The following is a 17,808-nucleotide window of genomic DNA, read 5'->3' on the forward strand; positions in this document are numbered from 1 at the left end:
GCCAAATGTTACATGCTAAATGTTAGCGTGTAAGGATGCTAATGTTACTGTGTTACCATTCTAAAAAGTATGAACAAAAACAAAGGCAGCTTAACAGTGCTAGTGATTGGTAGTTACGAAAAACTGATCAGTGACCTAATTATAAATACAATGGATGTTTTTTTCTGGCCACTTGTTTATATGTTCGTTCATTGATTACTACCTTGATGAGCATTGTCAGTTCGTTTTCCTGTAACGTTAAGTTGGAAAATATCTTGGATTGATCAGTTACAGGCAACGTGTGTGATCTAAATGTATACAAGAGTATGGTCCCACTATAAAAAAAATCCAACCAGTTGAAACCTGACTGTAATTGTAAAAAGCTAGAATGAATGACCTAATTAGGATACGTCATCTATAATGTTATCTGTTACACCCTATAGTTATTCTTATAGAGTGTTTCTTTCTATATTAATAAATAATTGAATGAACATCATCATATAAAATTATTGAACAATATTGATGATGATGATGCCGTTTTTTTAAGTGACTGGAATGAATATATAGATACTGTCCATGGGTGGTATAGACCTTTTTATGTGAGATTTATGGTTACTTTTTCAGTTTACTTTGCAGTAAACTTTCAGGGTAACATATTTTGCAGAATATAATAACCACCATTGCTCTCTATGATATGGACTGGTCAGGACGAGCTATAATTTTATTTTCCTGTTTACATAATCATGTGTCTAATATTCTGCATTTAGTGGTCAAGTCAACTTTTAGCCAAAATCAAAACCTTTTACATATATTCTATTAACTTCTTGGAGATAATTAAGTTGGAGTTACATTATTTATTGAGATGGGAGTGGTTTATGTAGAGATGTAAAAGCTGAACCCCTGTGGAAAGCCAATATGAGGTTCACGCCTTATGCTAAATTGAAATTCCGGATATAATAAAGTCAGATCTCCGGAGACATTCAAATGAATTTTAATGTGATGTGTTATTGTTGTCGGTAATTATTATGCTAACTAGGTTCTCATGCGCCACCCATGGATTATAATTCTACCCGGAAGCCTAGTAGTGTAGGAATTTCCGGTTACGTCAGGGCGTCAGGACTCCATTAGAGCTGCAGCTGTTTTGAGAGAAACAACAACAAAAACGGGCTAACTGACAGCGCTCCCATAGTGACAGTCCGCTCTGAGCCCGACAACGAGGCCTCAAATCTGGAAGCTTAACCTTCATTTCCCACCCGGAGCTCCGCCGGCTTCTAACCACGGCCGCTCTCGGTGAGGAAACTCTGGCCTCCGCTTCCTCCTCCTCCGACTCGGACACCGGCGGAGCGTCGCCGCCCCCGCGGAAGAAGCACCGAGCCTCGGCGGCGGAGGGAGCAGGAGAGCCCGGGGCTTCAGCAGTTGTAACAGGCCTGTCCGGAGTTGTCTTAGGACTTGCTACACACTCTCCACACTCTCAAGCCACCTCTGCCATCCACTTTAACCGAAGTGTAGTCAACAACCTCAGCACCAGTATGCAGGCAAACGGGGCAGGACAGGGACAAGAATCCTCAGAGCTTTCCTGCCTTAACAGCGCACAAAACGGGGAGTCATCCTCGGCCGGCGGAACCCACTCCAATGGGCTTTTCTCCAGCACAGACAACGGTAACAGTGTCGGTACCAGTAACGGGTCTTCCACCGGGCCCGGTTCGGGGACTTTGGCTGCCTCTACGGCTTCAAGTTCGGAGGTCGGCTCCTTGAAAAAGAAAAAACGGCTATCGCAGGCGGAGGAAGATGTCATACGATTAATAGGGCAACATCTCCACGGACTAGGGCTGAAGTAAGTTTATTCAAAGTCGAATGGAGGGGGGGAAACCTACAAATGTATCCGACGATAACGCTGAACACACGAAGTTTGATCTGTATTGCTGATGTTTTCGCATGGTACTGCGAAATAGCTGCTGGTAAAAGCGCTATTAATGCGCTTGACAGACACAAACATGGGGGGATGGGGCAGTTAGCCTCTGAGCTCGGCAGTTGGTAGAAAGAAGGGGTCCATCTTGCACAATAACAGTTAGCTTGGTAGCTAGCAGCACTTAGCCTGCGCTGAGGTGGTGTATCCTGACATTAAACCTTCATACACTTTACATTTAAACGTGGCCTAACATTTGGCTTCTTCGCAAGGCCATCGTGAGCTGAAAGGGTGTTTTTATGTGAAAGTGTCGCCATGACGCGTTAATTAACGTTATAGATTTCGCTCTGAATAAAAGCCATTACATCATCTGAGCGGTGGTAACGTTTATTCAGAGGAAAACATGATCCGCGTACTTGTTACGGTGGTTTGCAAGGAATACGATCAATGTCATGCGAATGGAGAAACTTGATTTAGCTTCTTAATTAAGTGCACAAGCAGGATTATTGAGTTTGCGGTGTACATTGTTGCGTTTCAAGGCTATTAAAAAAAAAAAATGCGGAGGAAATGTTAATGTGCGGGTTGTCAGTGTTGGTTTTCGCCAGAATGGTTTGTGGTTTTCTCCATTTTCCAGTTTTGGCTGCCTCGGGAAAATAACATGTTTTTTTTTTTTTTTACAAGACCGTGTGGGAGGAACATTAATAGGTCGGACACACTGTAATAACTACCATGGTTATGAAAACTGTCCTGGTTATTTTAGTATTCAGAGTGCACCCTTTGCACGTTTTGGGCTGTCATTTCGAGCTAGTCTTTTATTTATGAAATTAATCAAGATTTTGTACAGCTGTCTCACGGACATGATAACTTTCTTGCTAGATTTGTCTGCATTTTTCGGCCACTGTGTGAAGAGCAATGTGTTAAGAGTCACAAACAGTGGCGTGCATGTATTAGGGCATGTATTTATTTAAAGACGAGCAGTCAGTACAGTGTGCGACAGTTGGTCCTCAATTGAGCAGAATCGGTTGGTTTCATGGCGGCTGAAGAATGCGCTTTCTACCAGCTGTTTTAGATGGTGCCTGTGTTTGAGTCTAATAATAGCGTAGTGGGGTTTTCAAGAAATGTACGTCTAGCCCTCCTCTCTAAAGTGGCTGCGGTTGCCACTGTTGGATAGCTAGACATCCGCAGATCTGTGGCATCCAGCTGAGAAAGTGTAACTGCCATTATAAGGCTTTATAAAGGACAGCAGAACATCGCTATGTTTACAAAGAGGGTGGGCCAAATGGGGGGGGGTACATGGCATTGCCTGGTATGAAACAGAGGCCCTACGTTTCAGCTGGAGAAATGCAAGAGAAATCAGTGTAGCAGGAGCCAGCGGGATGAGAGGCTCAACACAGAGCTGCTGCGCCACTCCATTGATACCTGAGAATGATGTCATCATGCTGAAGGTGTCAGCCACCCCCATCCCCAACACACTTTCATTATCACACACACACACACACACACACACACACACACACACCTCAGTAGACCTATTCTGTGTTGGTGGAGGGTGTATGGACAGATGGTCATGGTTCATGGTTGACAAGATGATGTCAGCTGCAGCAAAAGCTCGGTTCATGTTAGTAAACCTCTTTCTGTCCTCTAATAATGCTCCGAAGACACTACCGCTCTGGACTGGCTTCCTCCAGACATTGTTGGCCATGAAATTATTGTCAGCCCATACTAATATTGTTGTTACACATCTCCCACTCACCTATTTGTTATAGTTGTAAAGATAGAAAAATCACAATGGTGAAATGTCACAGGTGATTAGATAATCAGGAAAAGTTGAACAATCTTCCCAGAAACGTTCTTAGTCTTCATTGAAATGTTATTTTTGTACCTGATTCTTCATTTCATGTACATTTTAAAGTTATTTTCTCCCTTTTTTATATACCACCTGTCTGTATGTGAGCCTAACTTTGTCTTCCTTTCTGTCCTCTCTCTCTGTCTCTGTAGTCAGACGGTGGACCTGCTGATGCAGGAATCCGGCTGCAGACTGGAACACCCCTCAGCTACCAAGTTCCGCAACCATGTCATGGAGGGGGAGTGGGACAAGGTTGGTCTTGAGATACCCTGGTTACATAATAGCAAGCATTTTGATAGACAAGGAAATGGTCACCTTTCTAGTGATCTGATGTCCATATCATATTGCAAGATTAAGAGCTTGTGTGGTCAAGAAACCAGCAGACGTACAACTGATATCATCTCATAAGACTGACCGACAAAAGCAAATATAGCAAATTATGAATATAGGTTATGAATTGTTGAAGGAAGCTAGGGAAAGCAAGAACAAAGTACTGAAAGTGGCATTTGGACTGCAAGCTCCTAGTGTTATTTGTTATATGTTGTACAACTCTTAGACTCCCTCCTGACATGTGCCAATGAAATTATATCGAGCAACAGATCTTACATTTGTAATGCTATTTGTCGGTAAAACACAGAATTCACATATTTCATTTCATGGATTGTATTTGTTAGAACAACATTTAATCTGCTTATAATTATTAATATCGAGAGCTCAAGGAAAAAATCTGATCTGTTGGTTTCAACTTTGACCAACTGGTCTTGCAGATAGAAGAGTATATGGTAAAATAAAATTTGTGTAGCAAGCATGTTATTAATATGCCTACTGAAAAGTCTAACATACCATTTTCTGTCAATAAAAAGGCACATGCCCACTTATGTACCCATTATTATATTAAAATATCAAAAATAAGGTTTATCAGAACACCCGAAGCATAGCAGAGTGTTGGGTGCTCAATTAGGCCCGATAATGTGGAATTTTAAAACATTTGGTTTATATTAGCACCTTTTAAGGCCTTTTTTTAATGTAACTGTTTTTTAAAGTAACACTCTCAGCTGTATTGCCCTGTTCTCACCACGCAATAACTCTCATTCCAACATTTTAGAGCTAATGAACCTATGTCAGAACTGCAGGATGGAAAATGAACACCAGACTTGAGCCAAATGGTGTTACATTTTTGGATGTGTTGGGTAGTTTTATACTCTCTATAAACCAATTGTAAACCAGCCGCTCATTTGACTTTTCCAGAAATAAAATAGTGAGTAGTAAATGTGGCCAGTATTGTGATTATGAGAGACATAAAGGTGTTATTTTATAATTATAACCCCAGCACATGGACATCAGCTTCATTGTTAAAGCCTCAATTTTATCATCTTTTGCATGAAAGTGACCGTAAGATCTATATTACTGCACATGTGATTAGTTTTTTCCCCTCTGTGCATGCATGGAAACTGCTGAGCTAACCATTTCTCTCTCTTTCTCTCCCCTCCATCACCCTCCCTTTGTTTTGGTCCAGGCTGAGAATGATCTCAATGAGCTGAGAGCACTGATGCATTCTCCCAATGCTATTGTGGTAAGCTCCCCTTGCCCTGAATGACAGCCAGTCAGTTAGGAGGCACAGCTGGAGGTTCTAGAATGGTACCGTTATAATGCAGGGCCGCAGGTTCTTGTTGTGGTACACTGAAAGCTAAAATGTTCTGGATGGCGCCTCGGACACCACGTTAGATTTAGGGTATGAGTGCATGATTCTTGTCTTAAGCAAACTGTGGTTCGACTTTGCAAAAATGAGTTTGTCCTCAGATTGTTTTAAAGTTTATAGATTTAAAATAGTCTGGTTTTTCTTGCCATATTAATTTCGATTTATATATTCCATGCAACTAGAGCTCGACTAATGCTGGTTGATATTAGCCTGTTGCAGGTATACCATTTTGGTGTGTATGTAAGTAGATAACAAGAAATTACAGTACAGAAATGACAAAGATAGGTTTTATATAGTTTAGAAGTTCTCCGTTATATATATATATATATTGTCTTGGGGAGAGTTTATTTTTCTAATTTAAAATATCTTGGTATCTACATATCATCGTCTCAGTTAATTTAATAAAACAAATCATGGGATACTTATTGAAAATGTTCATCTATGTTAAATATTTATATTAAAGAAAGCCAGTAAAGCCAATATAATGTGATTGGAATTGGAAAGGTCAAATATCTATTTTATCATTGAAAATTCTTGTAATTGAAATGTTACTGCAAGAGTATAACCATAGCTGTGTTGCTGTGTCACACTACATAGTAATTCTAACACGGTCTTGAGTATGTATTGCATTCAAACTGAAAAGTGTTAATAATTAGGTGTACTCACTACTAAATTTTACTATGCATGCCAAATTTCCTTGATTTTTGAGTGTGGCGTTGATCTACACTGTTGTCCCACAACACATTACATGTAAGAGTAAAATATTAGTTTTTCTTTCTTTCTCTTAAAGCTTTCAAAACCTTGCATTCTGTTAATACAGAATGATTACAGTACATATATACTAACTGCCAGAATTGTATACTGGGAAGATTTGTATGATGGTGCATATTTCTCAAGTATTAGTTTGGACTCAGCTCTGGCTAATTAGCCTCAGCTAGCGTGCTAGTTAGATGAGCTTCAAAAATGGGTCCCACATGTCTCAGTCAAGTGCCTGCTGCACAATGTCAGAGGTCTGTCTAACTGCCACCACCAGTTGGGCTACTGAGATAATGGCTGTGGCTGTTGATTTTTCAGCTGTACAGTGTGGGTAGCCATTTTAGGTCTCGAGTTGTAACAGGTTAGTGTTGTCATTGTCAACATGACTTCACTGCAGCTCCAGGAGGCAGTTTACTTATATATTACACAGTTAGGATATGTCTGTGTGTTTTTGCACTCTGTATTTGTAGACTTTTGTGGGTGGATGTGCTCTTGAATTTATGTGTAACCGTTGTGAGGGCTGTGGCGCCTACTGGATACCTGAGATAAGACAGAGACTTTTAATACCACAAATAACACGGACCAGCAACCGTGACTGGTAAACACTTGCCACTGGTCTTCTCTTTAAAAGGAACTAGGCTACTGATGTTTACATTACCATATGTCTTAGGCACTTCTATAAATATGTTAGTGACAGCATGCTGCTTTGCAATATGCTACCATTGAGTTTTGACAGCAAAAATGGCATAAATTTTACATGGGACTTAATGGGGCTTGATTTTTTTCTTATGATGGTTTATATTTTAGATGTTGTTTGCAATGCAGAGCCATACCACTAGAAATGTGAAACTTTTTATGTCCTTCTAAAGTCATGCAGACCAACTGTTCAGTGGTTGAAATCTGTCATTATTCTCTTTGTTCTACCTTCAATTCTTATAAAATCTATTCTCTGTATGTCTTTCTTCTTCTGCTCAGCGTATGAAGTTCCTGCTGCTGCAGCAGAAGTACCTAGAGTATCTAGAGGATGGCAAAGTCCTGGAGGCTCTGCAGGTGCTCCGAGGAGAGTTGACTCCACTCAAATACAACACAGATCGCATCCACGTACTTAGCGGGTACGGTTACAAGTTTAACATTGCATCTGTCTTGTTGCAGTCATCAGATGGTTCACCCTGTCTACACAAATACACACTACGAACAGCTATATGCCCATGCAGCTCTTAGATAACTCTGTAATCATGAGTGATATAGCTCCCACCCCTGGTGGTGGGCCAACCTTTTAATGGAGGCTGGAATGTAACATGTCTCTGATAGTGTAATAGTTTTTAACTAGTCCTAACCACTTTGAAAATGATATGTTAAATAATTTAATTTAATGGTCAGTGTTATTACACTACTACTGTTTACTAAGTTGTGCAATCAGTTGTAGGGTAGGACGCCCCTTCAGCGAAGATAACTGACTGACAGTAATTATGAGGCCTTTAAAAATAATTTTCAGTATTATTATTATTTTTTATTTACTCTTGATTTTGTTTTTAGCTGTAAACTGTGCAGATGTAGATTGCTTTTATTGAATTTTAAAAATCAAGGTCTTGGATCAATATTCCTCAATGATCTTTAGTTTGCTATTAATTTGGTTCTCCAATATGCATATTATACTATAAATTATAACATATATTTGTTCCTCTGAGGGCGTCAGCAGCCATTGGATCATCTGATCCGTGATCTGATCAATTCACTGTGCCCATGCTCTCAGCAAACATTCCTCTGATCCATTATCTAATCAATTAGTGTGCATTGATCACTCAACACAACTACAAGCCTGTTTGTCTCCACAGTCTTTCACTCAATTGACAGAATAATTTATTGATCTGCCACTTGTCTTAGGCCAATCAGTCGGCTGTATCCAAATGTATTTGGGTCAACTTGTTCCTCAAACAATACCTGCATTCAGTCCACCATGTTTCACTATTTATTGACTGCTCTAGCTGGCAATGTGTATAACTTTTTGGGTTGTATTTTTACTGTGATATTTTAACCGTGTTATCATTTCCTGTGTATGTTGTTTTGCTTGAGCTGTGTGTTTGCGTCTTCCTGCAGGTACTTAATGTGTAGCCATGCTGAGGATCTGAGGGCCAAGGCAGAGTGGGAGGGCAAGGGCACCGCCTCACGCTGCCGACTGCTGGACAAATTACAGAGTGAGAAAACGTGTCCATACGCCAATCTTGTAGAGCTAACACACATAATCCATACGCAAGGTCAATATGTGTCCTTTTACCTCTCATTGTAGCATACCTGCCACCTTCTGTGATGCTGCCCCCTCGGCGGCTGCAGACCCTGCTGCGGCAAGCAGTGGAGCTGCAGAGGGACCGCTGCCTCTATCACAACACCAAGCTGGACAGTAATCTTGACTCAGTCTCTCTCCTCCTCGATCATGTCTGCAGCAGGTTGGTGCTGCTCAGCTATCATGCTGCTCAGGCCCCTTTTGAGTGTTAAATTATCATACTGCAACATTTTATATTTAAATCTTGGTTGACTTCCTGCACTGAAAACTTTGCTTTTGTGTTTCCAAATGTCATCTTCTGTCTCAGAAGTCTCTCTTTTATGTCTTGCCTCTTGCATCTTACTGTCCTATTATGGCTGCACTACTCTTGTTTCACTGTTGTGAACCTTAATCATTTTCTCCCTAAACTGTATCTCACTATCATTTTGCCCTATACTGTATACTTGATTTATTTGTGATTGCAACATGTTGAGATATAGACCACATAAGGTACTATGGCTGATCTTCACAGTGAAGGTGTTAACCTTTGGTCTTTCTCTGTGCCACAGGAAGCAGTTCCCCTGTTACACCCAACAGATTTTGACAGAGCATTGTAACGAAGTGTGGTTCTGCAAATTCTCAAATGACGGCACCAAACTAGCAACTGGCTCCAAAGACACTACTGTCATAATTTGGCAAGTGGACCCGGTGAGTGTGAAAACGGCCTGAATAAACACACGCTGCCTCTTTTTTATGATTTATTCTGCAGCTAAAATTACCCTGCAGGAATGTAGTGGTCTGGGCTCGTACATTTGCAGGCAGGTTTGTCTTGGCTTTTTTAAATATGTATCTTACAGTAATATACTTTTCTTAGAATGCCCCATGCTCCAAACCCTTATGGGCATATTTTATGCATATAAACACGAGCCGCTCTTTGAAGCAATTTTATGGTTGGTCTTAGATTATGAGATATTGTCTACAGATATACATAAGGTACTACTCTTTATCCTTTCGATGAAGATTTATTTTATTTCAGATTTCCTTATTATCACCGAGACTCAATCTTGTACTCTTCATTGCAAGCTAACCAAACCAAAGTTACATTTGGTTGGTCTTCTATGTCTGTAAGCAGAACCAGCACTGTGGTCTGTTTTTATAAAAAGTGGAAAGCCTGTTCACCTTATGTCTACTAAACAAGAACCCTGGAACAAACAGCATCCATGTCCTCGAGGTTCTTTCATGTCTGCTAAGTCTTAGAAAATAGTTTTATAAAGACTTGACAGACAGACAATTCACTGTCACACAGACTGGACTCTGTTACACCTTTGGAGCAGTCTGGGATATTTTTGAATTTTTCACATCATGTTGTGTAACTTCTTGTCAACCAGTTAGAATTTTGTGGTTTGAAAACCTCCTAGCATCGCTGCCATCGAGGGCCCAACTCTTTGTGTGTCTAAATAAATTTTTATCATAATCATATTCATTTTATAATTTTATGTAGGAGAGCCACCAGTTGAAGCTGCTGCGAACCCTGGAGGGCCATGCATATGGTGTCTCCTACTTAGCCTGGAGTCCTGATGATACCTACTTGATCGCCTGTGGACCTGACGACTGCTCTGAGCTGTGGCTCTGGAATGTTCAGGTGACATTTTTACTTTAGTTTCAGACCCTACCGTTTTTAGCTTTACATAATCCTATACTTGTGAAACCTCTTAACCAACTGTTTTCATAATGCCAGCTCTGTCTTGTGAACATGATATGTACAGAAGCACAGATCTGGGATGTCAAAGACTGAATCATTCAGATTCAGTAAACAAGTGGAGGAGAAAAACATGCTTGAAGCTCAAGAGATATTCTGTAGGCTGTGTGTACTCAATGACCTCTCCTCTTCGCCCATCCATTCCCTTCCCCTCCCCTTTCTCTTCCTTTTATTCACCCCTCCCCCACTCTTACTTAATGTTTCTTCTTGCTGTCTCCCTTCCCCCCCTATTTTTCTCTCCTCTTCTGTTTTTCCACTGTCTCAACCAATTCCCTCGGCGACCAGACGGGGGAGCTGCGGACCAAAATGTCCCAGTCCCATGAAGACAGTCTGACCAGTGTGGCCTGGAACCCAGATGGCAAACGCTTTGTTACCGGAGGACAGAGGGGACAGTTTTATCAATGTGTAAGTGGTTGGATCATTAATGTGTTTGTATGAGCAAATACCTGTATAGTTTTAATTTTATATAATTGTATGTATCATCTCTTTATTCAATCACTGCTGAATGCCTGGTGTTTTAAAGGCACAGGAGAGGGGGTAGGGTTAAAAGGAGACTGAAGATACTGTATGTGATTCGTGGCATATGTATAGCTGTTACGTCTTGCACTGACCTTAAACAGGCAGTGTATTGATTTTCCAGCCATGAACCCGATGAACCCATAAGGATGTTTTTTTTTATCATATTTTGTTGGGAAGATAGTTTAAGTGTGTATTTGTGTTTTTTGAAACACGCATGGTCTCTGTATAGTGGATAATGTTAGTATGCTGTAAATTAACATTTGAACTTATTTCACATTTATTTATTTCACACGTCTTAGAGGCTCACACATTTTTCAGTTGTTTTCTGTGACAAACAAACCTATTCTTCAATAGATGAGCTGAGATTTGCTACTATCAAATTACATGTTGTTAGGAGGAAGGAAAGCAGTTTGATCTTATATGTTCCTCAGATTCTACGCTGTTTTACAATTGTCTGATTGTTGCACTGTCTGAGCAGAAAGAAAGGTTGTTAAATAGTTGAATAAGGTTGGACTGACAGGTTGCCTGTCAAGAATGAGAGATGAGGGGGTCTGCTGTCTGTCTTGTCAGGACCTGGACGGTAACTTGTTGGACTCTTGGGAGGGCGTAAGAGTGCAGTGCCTGTGGTGCCTGGGTGATGGCAGAGCAGTGCTGGCCTCAGACACCCACCAACGCATCCGGGGGTACAACTTTGAGGACCTTACGGACAGAAACATGTATGTGTCAGCCCTCCTAGTCCCTGTACTCTAGTATATTTAGATTAAAGTGAAATTACAGTAGTTGAATATAGAGCACATTTTGTTTGTTAATGCCAGCCAAATGAGACTATGTCTGAGTGAATGGTATTGAAAGTCCCTACCAAGTCATTGTGTGCATTTACCCGTTTATACACGTTTTCAATTTACGCATAGGAAACGGCAAAAATAAAAATGTATGCTTGGCTGAAGTGGAAAAGTTGTATTAATACAAGCAAAAACTGGAAATACAAAAAATATCAGATCTGTTGAGCGATGGGGAGAATGTAACCTTCTTCAAATTACAACAAACCTAAACATAGCTTTGTTTCCATCATGTTTTTATATATTTTTTTTTAACCCTGGCTCTAATTAATTCCTCTGCAATGGTACCTGACTGGAGCATTAGCACCACCTACTGCTTGTCTCACTGAACAAACTCCCAATATTCACATAACAGTAGTGGATGGAAATGCGCATACCGTAAATTCATACTTTTTCCTCAATTTTCTGAAAATTTGTGCTACAGTTGAATGTATATCAGGCGGGTGCCCACCCACAGGTGTTTTCACTTAATCTACCTTATTAGAGCTCGTTTTAGGACTGATTGTATGTACAGACTAAGCTAAGACCCTCGTCTTAGCTTTGTTGCATCTGTTCGGGAAAAACGACTCACAGCTTAATCATTAGAGTTGGTGACCTAATGTAATTTCCAGCATAGCTCTGTCCAACATCAACCTAAGCAGATGTCTAATCTGGTTAAAACTCTAGTGTGGGTGTGCAGGGCTTTTAATGTTGATCTGAATTAATACCATTTCGACTGCTAGCTGCCATGTTGCCAGTGCATAAAGTGCTTCACAGAGGTCAGATTTGTTTGCACTTTAAAATAAACTTAAAATATAGTTAGTAGGTATGTATGTGTAGATCTTTCAGTGGAGTTTTCCGGTACCAAACAATGCAGACGTCTGTCAAGTTTGCCTATAAATTCTAATCAAAGCTACTGTTTGATAAACAATTTTGTAGCACAACAAATCATGATCCGTCCAAACTTTTGCATACGTTTGAATCCTAAGTATCACATCTTCAAGTTACCGAGATTTCCATGTTAACTATATCTTTGTATATTTGCATTGTTCAATTTGATGCCTGACTGCCTGTGTCTTATTTACATGTCCTTCACAGAGTTCAGGAGGACCACCCTATCATGTCTTTTACTGTTTCAAAGAACGGAAGATTAGCTTTGTTAAATGTAGCAACTCAGGTAAGCTTTTTAACTCCACCATTTTCAGTGTTAGTTTATTTGCTTCTAAAGTGCATTGCCACTTTGTTTTGGGAAACACTGTGCAGCACGTTGCAATAGTTACAGGCTGTTCTTCAACAACCTTTTTGTAGGGAGTGCACCTGTGGGACCTTCAGGACCGGGTGCTGGTGAGGAAGTACCAAGGTGTTACCCAGGGCTTCTACACCATCCACTCCTGCTTTGGAGGACACAACGAAGACTTCATTGCCAGTGGCAGCGAAGGTACATTCAGACAGCACTGCAGACAATCTTGGCATGTTTGTTTTGTGTTTAGTAAAGGGTTCTGTCTTTTTTACAATGAAGTGTGATATGGTGCAGTTTTAGGGTGATATTTGTTACTGCTTGTTGCACAGGATCACTGCTGATCAGTGCACTAGTATTGACTCATATGAACAGATGACAATCGTGCTTCAGCCTTGATAAGTGACGTTAAAATGATTTCCTCCTGTGTACTGAATATCTTTACTTCCACCTGTTTTGTTGCCTTCGTTGTCTCTTCTCCACAGACCACAAAGTGTACATCTGGCACCGGCGCGGTGAACTTCCCATTGCTGAGCTAACAGGCCACACACGCACCGTTAACTGTGTGAGCTGGAACCCAGCCATCCCAGGACTCATGGCTTCCGCCTCAGATGACGGCACAGTGCGTGTCTGGGGTCCTGCACCCTTCCTTGACTCACAAGAGGCGGATGGACTCAACGGTAATAACCTATTCTGGTTTTACCAAATCGCAAGTTAGCATTGTTAGCTCAAAAATGGTCTTTTTTGGATTTGCTGATTTTCACAATACTTTGTCAACATAAAGCTGCAACAATCATTTTAGTGGTTAAAAATTATACCACTAAAAGGGAGATGTCACTGTTGTGTTGAATGTACTTTTCTCAATTAACCTGATCTCTCTTTATCCCCTCAGAGAACTGCAGTAACATGGACAGTTGATGGTCACTTATGGACCAGATGACGTCTCTCTTTAACAACAATCCAAGAATCCCACAATAAAACAAAATCCAAACGGGCGAACAAAATCTAACACCGACCTAAAGCAAGTCAAGAATAACAAACAAAACCCACCAAGACAAAAGAGAAAACAAAAGTGAGAAGAATTTGTCTCTTGACTGGCCTAGACAAAATGGTGGAGTTGATGACGGACACTCTGAAAATTCAGGTCCTCATCCCAAACCTGATCCTGACCCAGAGGAAAACCAGTCAGTGCCCAGCGGGATACCACCGCCATCCACTGGTGAGCTGTAACAGCTGTTCTCCTCCTCCAACTGACCCTTCTTCCCCATCTTGCTGCCTGGTCACCTGCCCCACCAGGTCCTCGCAGAGTTTCCCAGGAAACCCACCTTCACCCTGAGCTCGGAGTGTCCCTGTGATGCCTCCAGACAAACAACGCAGACCAGCCGTCTACTCACTGGACTACGTCTGTCTGCCTGTTTGTCTCTCACATTACCTGTATAATGTCTCCATGGACATGGGTGGGGTGTTGTTGGGGGAGGATGGTGCATAGGGGGATATAGCAACTCTTCTGTATGTATGTTTTCCTCTTCCCCACTCTTTTGCTGTATTCTTCGCATCCGATCTGTTGGACAAAGGCCGAAAAATCCACCATAAAAACACTGACCGACCAGCTGACAAAGAACACAAAAAAGGCTATGCTAAATGTTGGAATTTTTTAATGATAGTCATAGCGTAATTCTCATTTAAGAGGTGAATCTTAGCTCAAGTAGTGCCCGTGGAAAGCTTTAGCGTGAAGATTCAACTTTCTGTTTCTCGACATTAGGAAAAACAAACTTTTTATTCCTTAATTTAACTTCTAACAAGGACAGTTGCCGTAAGGTTTTCAACTGACAACTCCCAGCCCCCTCTGTCGAGCTAGCTACCGCACAACTCCATTACATCAAGAGGAGAAGGACAGAGGGATTCACAGGTCACATATCAACGGTGAGGGGGGTCAGACGTTGTCAGTGAGGTGGGGTTTCCCCTCTGTCAGGACATACACTATGACCTTTCTCAAAAGACATGCTTTCACATGCGAAAGAGCTCAAGAGCAACTTTGATTGCAAACCTGTGACTGCTGTCCCTCCTCTATGTGTGTGTGAGTGTGTGTGTGTGTTTGAGAGAGAGAGAGAGTGTGTGTGAGTGTGAGTGAGAGCGATTATGCATGCACACATTAGGGAGAGTTGATATTTGTGGGTGCAGGTTTAATTGGTGCGTGTTTTTGTATGTTTGCTCAATTCACACCAGCAGAAGACCCACCCCCCCCACAGCCCCCTCCCCATCTCCTAACCCCATAGTAAAATTGTAAAGAGGATTTTAAACCAATTCTAAGTTATCCAAAGCCCCATAGGGACCTCTATCTGTGGAACAAAGAATACTTGAGAGCCATTTTGTAAAATAAGAACTTCTTTTCTTTAATCTGGGGCTTTAATTTTTACATTAGAATTTTTTTCTCCTTACCATGTGGCATTCAAACGGCACTGAGTTATTTGGCAATGTATCATCTTTGCAGGGGAAAGAAAAAGGACATTTAAAAAGAGCAAATTTGAATGAGGCATGTTTCAAAAAGCTGTAAAGTGTTGTGTTATTAGCAAAGGGTCATTTCATATGAGAAGTTAATGATTGTAATTATTGGACGAGTAGTTAGAGAGAAGACAATAACCTGAACCACTCTCTGAGCCCACAGTGTTAGGGAGAGTTGTTGCAATCCTAAAACACAGACACACACACAGACCAACAACACACACACACACACACACACACACACACACACACACACACACACACACACACACACACACACACACACACAAACAAACTGCCTTCCTGTTCATACAGTTGCACACAACCCTTCAGTATGTATGACACCGCTCCATCCACTGCACTTTGAGTGGTCTTTCCGCTCTCTTGCACCTACTGCAATGGCATAAATCCACAAGGTCCTCACAGGCTTACGGTCGCCACGCTGTTCTGATGACTTTTAAAGGTTGCATTGGCAAAGATTCAAAACCTAACAGGAGATTGCAAAAGGAATTGACTCTCCCTTACTATGCCTCTATGCACCCAAAAGCAGTGACTGATTATCTTTATAGACGTTATAAAAACTCAACCTCGTGCATTTAAGGCACAGCAGCCTCATGTCGAGGGTACTTGGAGCTTAGAGAGAGTTCAGCATTAAGAAAACCCTTTTTGCTCTCCAGCCAAGTTATTCAGTGGTCAGAGCACCATTCAAAGCTTTCTTCCTCCCTTTTTCAGGGTATGTAATGACTATTTGCTACAGACTGATATACAGTAAAACATGTTTAAAATCAGTGCTTTTCTGTCTGTTTTTATTGAACTTTTTTGTTACTTAAATTTTTTGTTCACATTATATATCATTTTTTGGTTGACCTCTATCCCTGTATGATCATATTAAAATATAACCAGACATTTGGAGTCCTCATTTTATTTTGTAATCTTAAATAACCCCTGTCATCTTTATTTTATTATATTTTTACATTTCCTTTGTGTTCGGTTGCATTTTATCTACCACTACTATTACAAATGAATATGCACAGTAACACCCATGCCAATTGGAGTGGGAAGAGTTTAAAGGAAGTGTGTTACCTACAATCAAATCAGGTTTTGAACTATCCACCCCTCGCCTTTAAAGAGTTTCCTTCATGTAAAAAAAAAAAAAAAAATCGACTTTATTGCATGTCTGTGTAATTGACCGAAATCTCTCTCTTGGTGTGCCATTGTTGGTTGATCTGACCCGTATCAAAGCCAAATCACTTGAGGCACACTGGTGTTTTCTGTAGGTTACATGTGTCGTGGTCTGATATTCACACTCTGGAAACCTTTATCTCAACTCCAGGATGCAGAATGGACTCCTCTCCCACATCCGACATTATTTCAGAAGACTTGAGGCCATTCATACACTTAAGAACCCAAACAAGAGTTTCAGTAACGACCATCATTTACCTGCTGGTGGCAGATGCTATGTCTGTATGCAACCTGGTGTCTACTCTTCTTTTGTCTGAGTTTACCAAGGGAGTTGTTTCTGATTTAACTATGTCTTATTTCTCTCTCAGAGGTGACCGTGGTGGTGGGTAGGGGCTGGGTGGGGAATACTAAGGGCTTACTGTAGCATCTCTAAGCTCCTTGGACTAGGGCGGGAAGGGGTGATGTGTGGCTTTGCGTTCAATGTGTTATTTACAAAAGTGATTGTACTGTTTTGTATTGTTGTGTAGGAAAAGTGTTATGTATGCATATTTTCAATAAAGAATTCAGGGTTTTGAAAAAAAAGGCCCGTGGAGGTTTGATGAGGCAAGAGATTGTGCAGGCCCTATAGAACAAAGTTTCAGATACCCAGAAAACTAATTTCCTCCACCCTTAAAGACCGAAAGGGGATCCAGGTTGGCCCTGAATCACTGCTTTTGGTAAAGCATGTGTCCAGGGGTCTGTAGTGGGAAAACACTGAGTTGAACTTGTGTCAAAATTCTACTTTGTATTCAATCATTTATTTCTTGAAAGCAATGTCTGGAGCCAGAACATCTGGTAGGAGACTATCTTCAATGCCATTAGGAATAATAAGAACAATTGCCAATAAAGTGACGTTATTTTGAGTAAGTCTTGTTGTTGGCCATACATTTCTACACAAAACTTGCCATTTACTTTAGGAAACAGCACAAAGCAATGGTACAAGTGAAATGTGCAAACATCTTTTTTGGAGACCCAAAGTGTTAACATTAAAAATATAAATCATTCAGTAAATAATCATATTAATTGATACAAACACAATATATAATAAAACCATGGAATTGTGCATCCAATACATTTTTAACAGCAACTAAATCTGCTCTGATTGTTTTGATTGACAGGTAATGACTTGGTGATGAAAAGTGGAATTATGAATTAAAAGACCTTTTAAAAATACTTTTTGAAATAAAAACTGCTGGACTGAAATAAAAGTGACCCATAATGAACTGTCATAGTAAAAAAAAAAACACACAATGAAATAACATAATGAGATGAGCTTTTATAAAACCTTATTCTGGATTAGTTCATT

General features: G+C 40.6%; 1 protein-coding gene across 1 annotated transcript; it reads left to right on the forward strand.

Annotated features, from left to right (window-relative positions):
• Nucleotides 1–1,187: 1,187 nt before the first annotated feature.
• On the forward strand, nucleotides 1,188–17,369 carry wdr26b (WD repeat domain 26b). The gene is made up of 14 exons (XM_051408131.1): nucleotides 1,188–1,813; nucleotides 3,884–3,983; nucleotides 5,248–5,304; nucleotides 7,162–7,298; nucleotides 8,284–8,381; nucleotides 8,474–8,630; nucleotides 9,016–9,154; nucleotides 9,948–10,088; nucleotides 10,491–10,610; nucleotides 11,295–11,440; nucleotides 12,641–12,719; nucleotides 12,851–12,980; nucleotides 13,265–13,459; nucleotides 13,672–17,369. Exons 1-14 carry the CDS (start codon nucleotides 1,509–1,511, stop codon nucleotides 13,695–13,697), a joined length of 1,830 nt encoding a protein of 609 aa, XP_051264091.1. The 5' UTR covers nucleotides 1,188–1,508; the 3' UTR covers nucleotides 13,698–17,369.
• The last annotated feature ends 439 nt before the right edge of the window (nucleotides 17,370–17,808 follow it).

Source organism: Dicentrarchus labrax, unplaced genomic scaffold (genome assembly GCF_905237075.1).
Source record: "Dicentrarchus labrax unplaced genomic scaffold, dlabrax2021, whole genome shotgun sequence".
NCBI classification, from domain to species: domain Eukaryota; kingdom Metazoa; phylum Chordata; class Actinopteri; family Moronidae; genus Dicentrarchus; species Dicentrarchus labrax.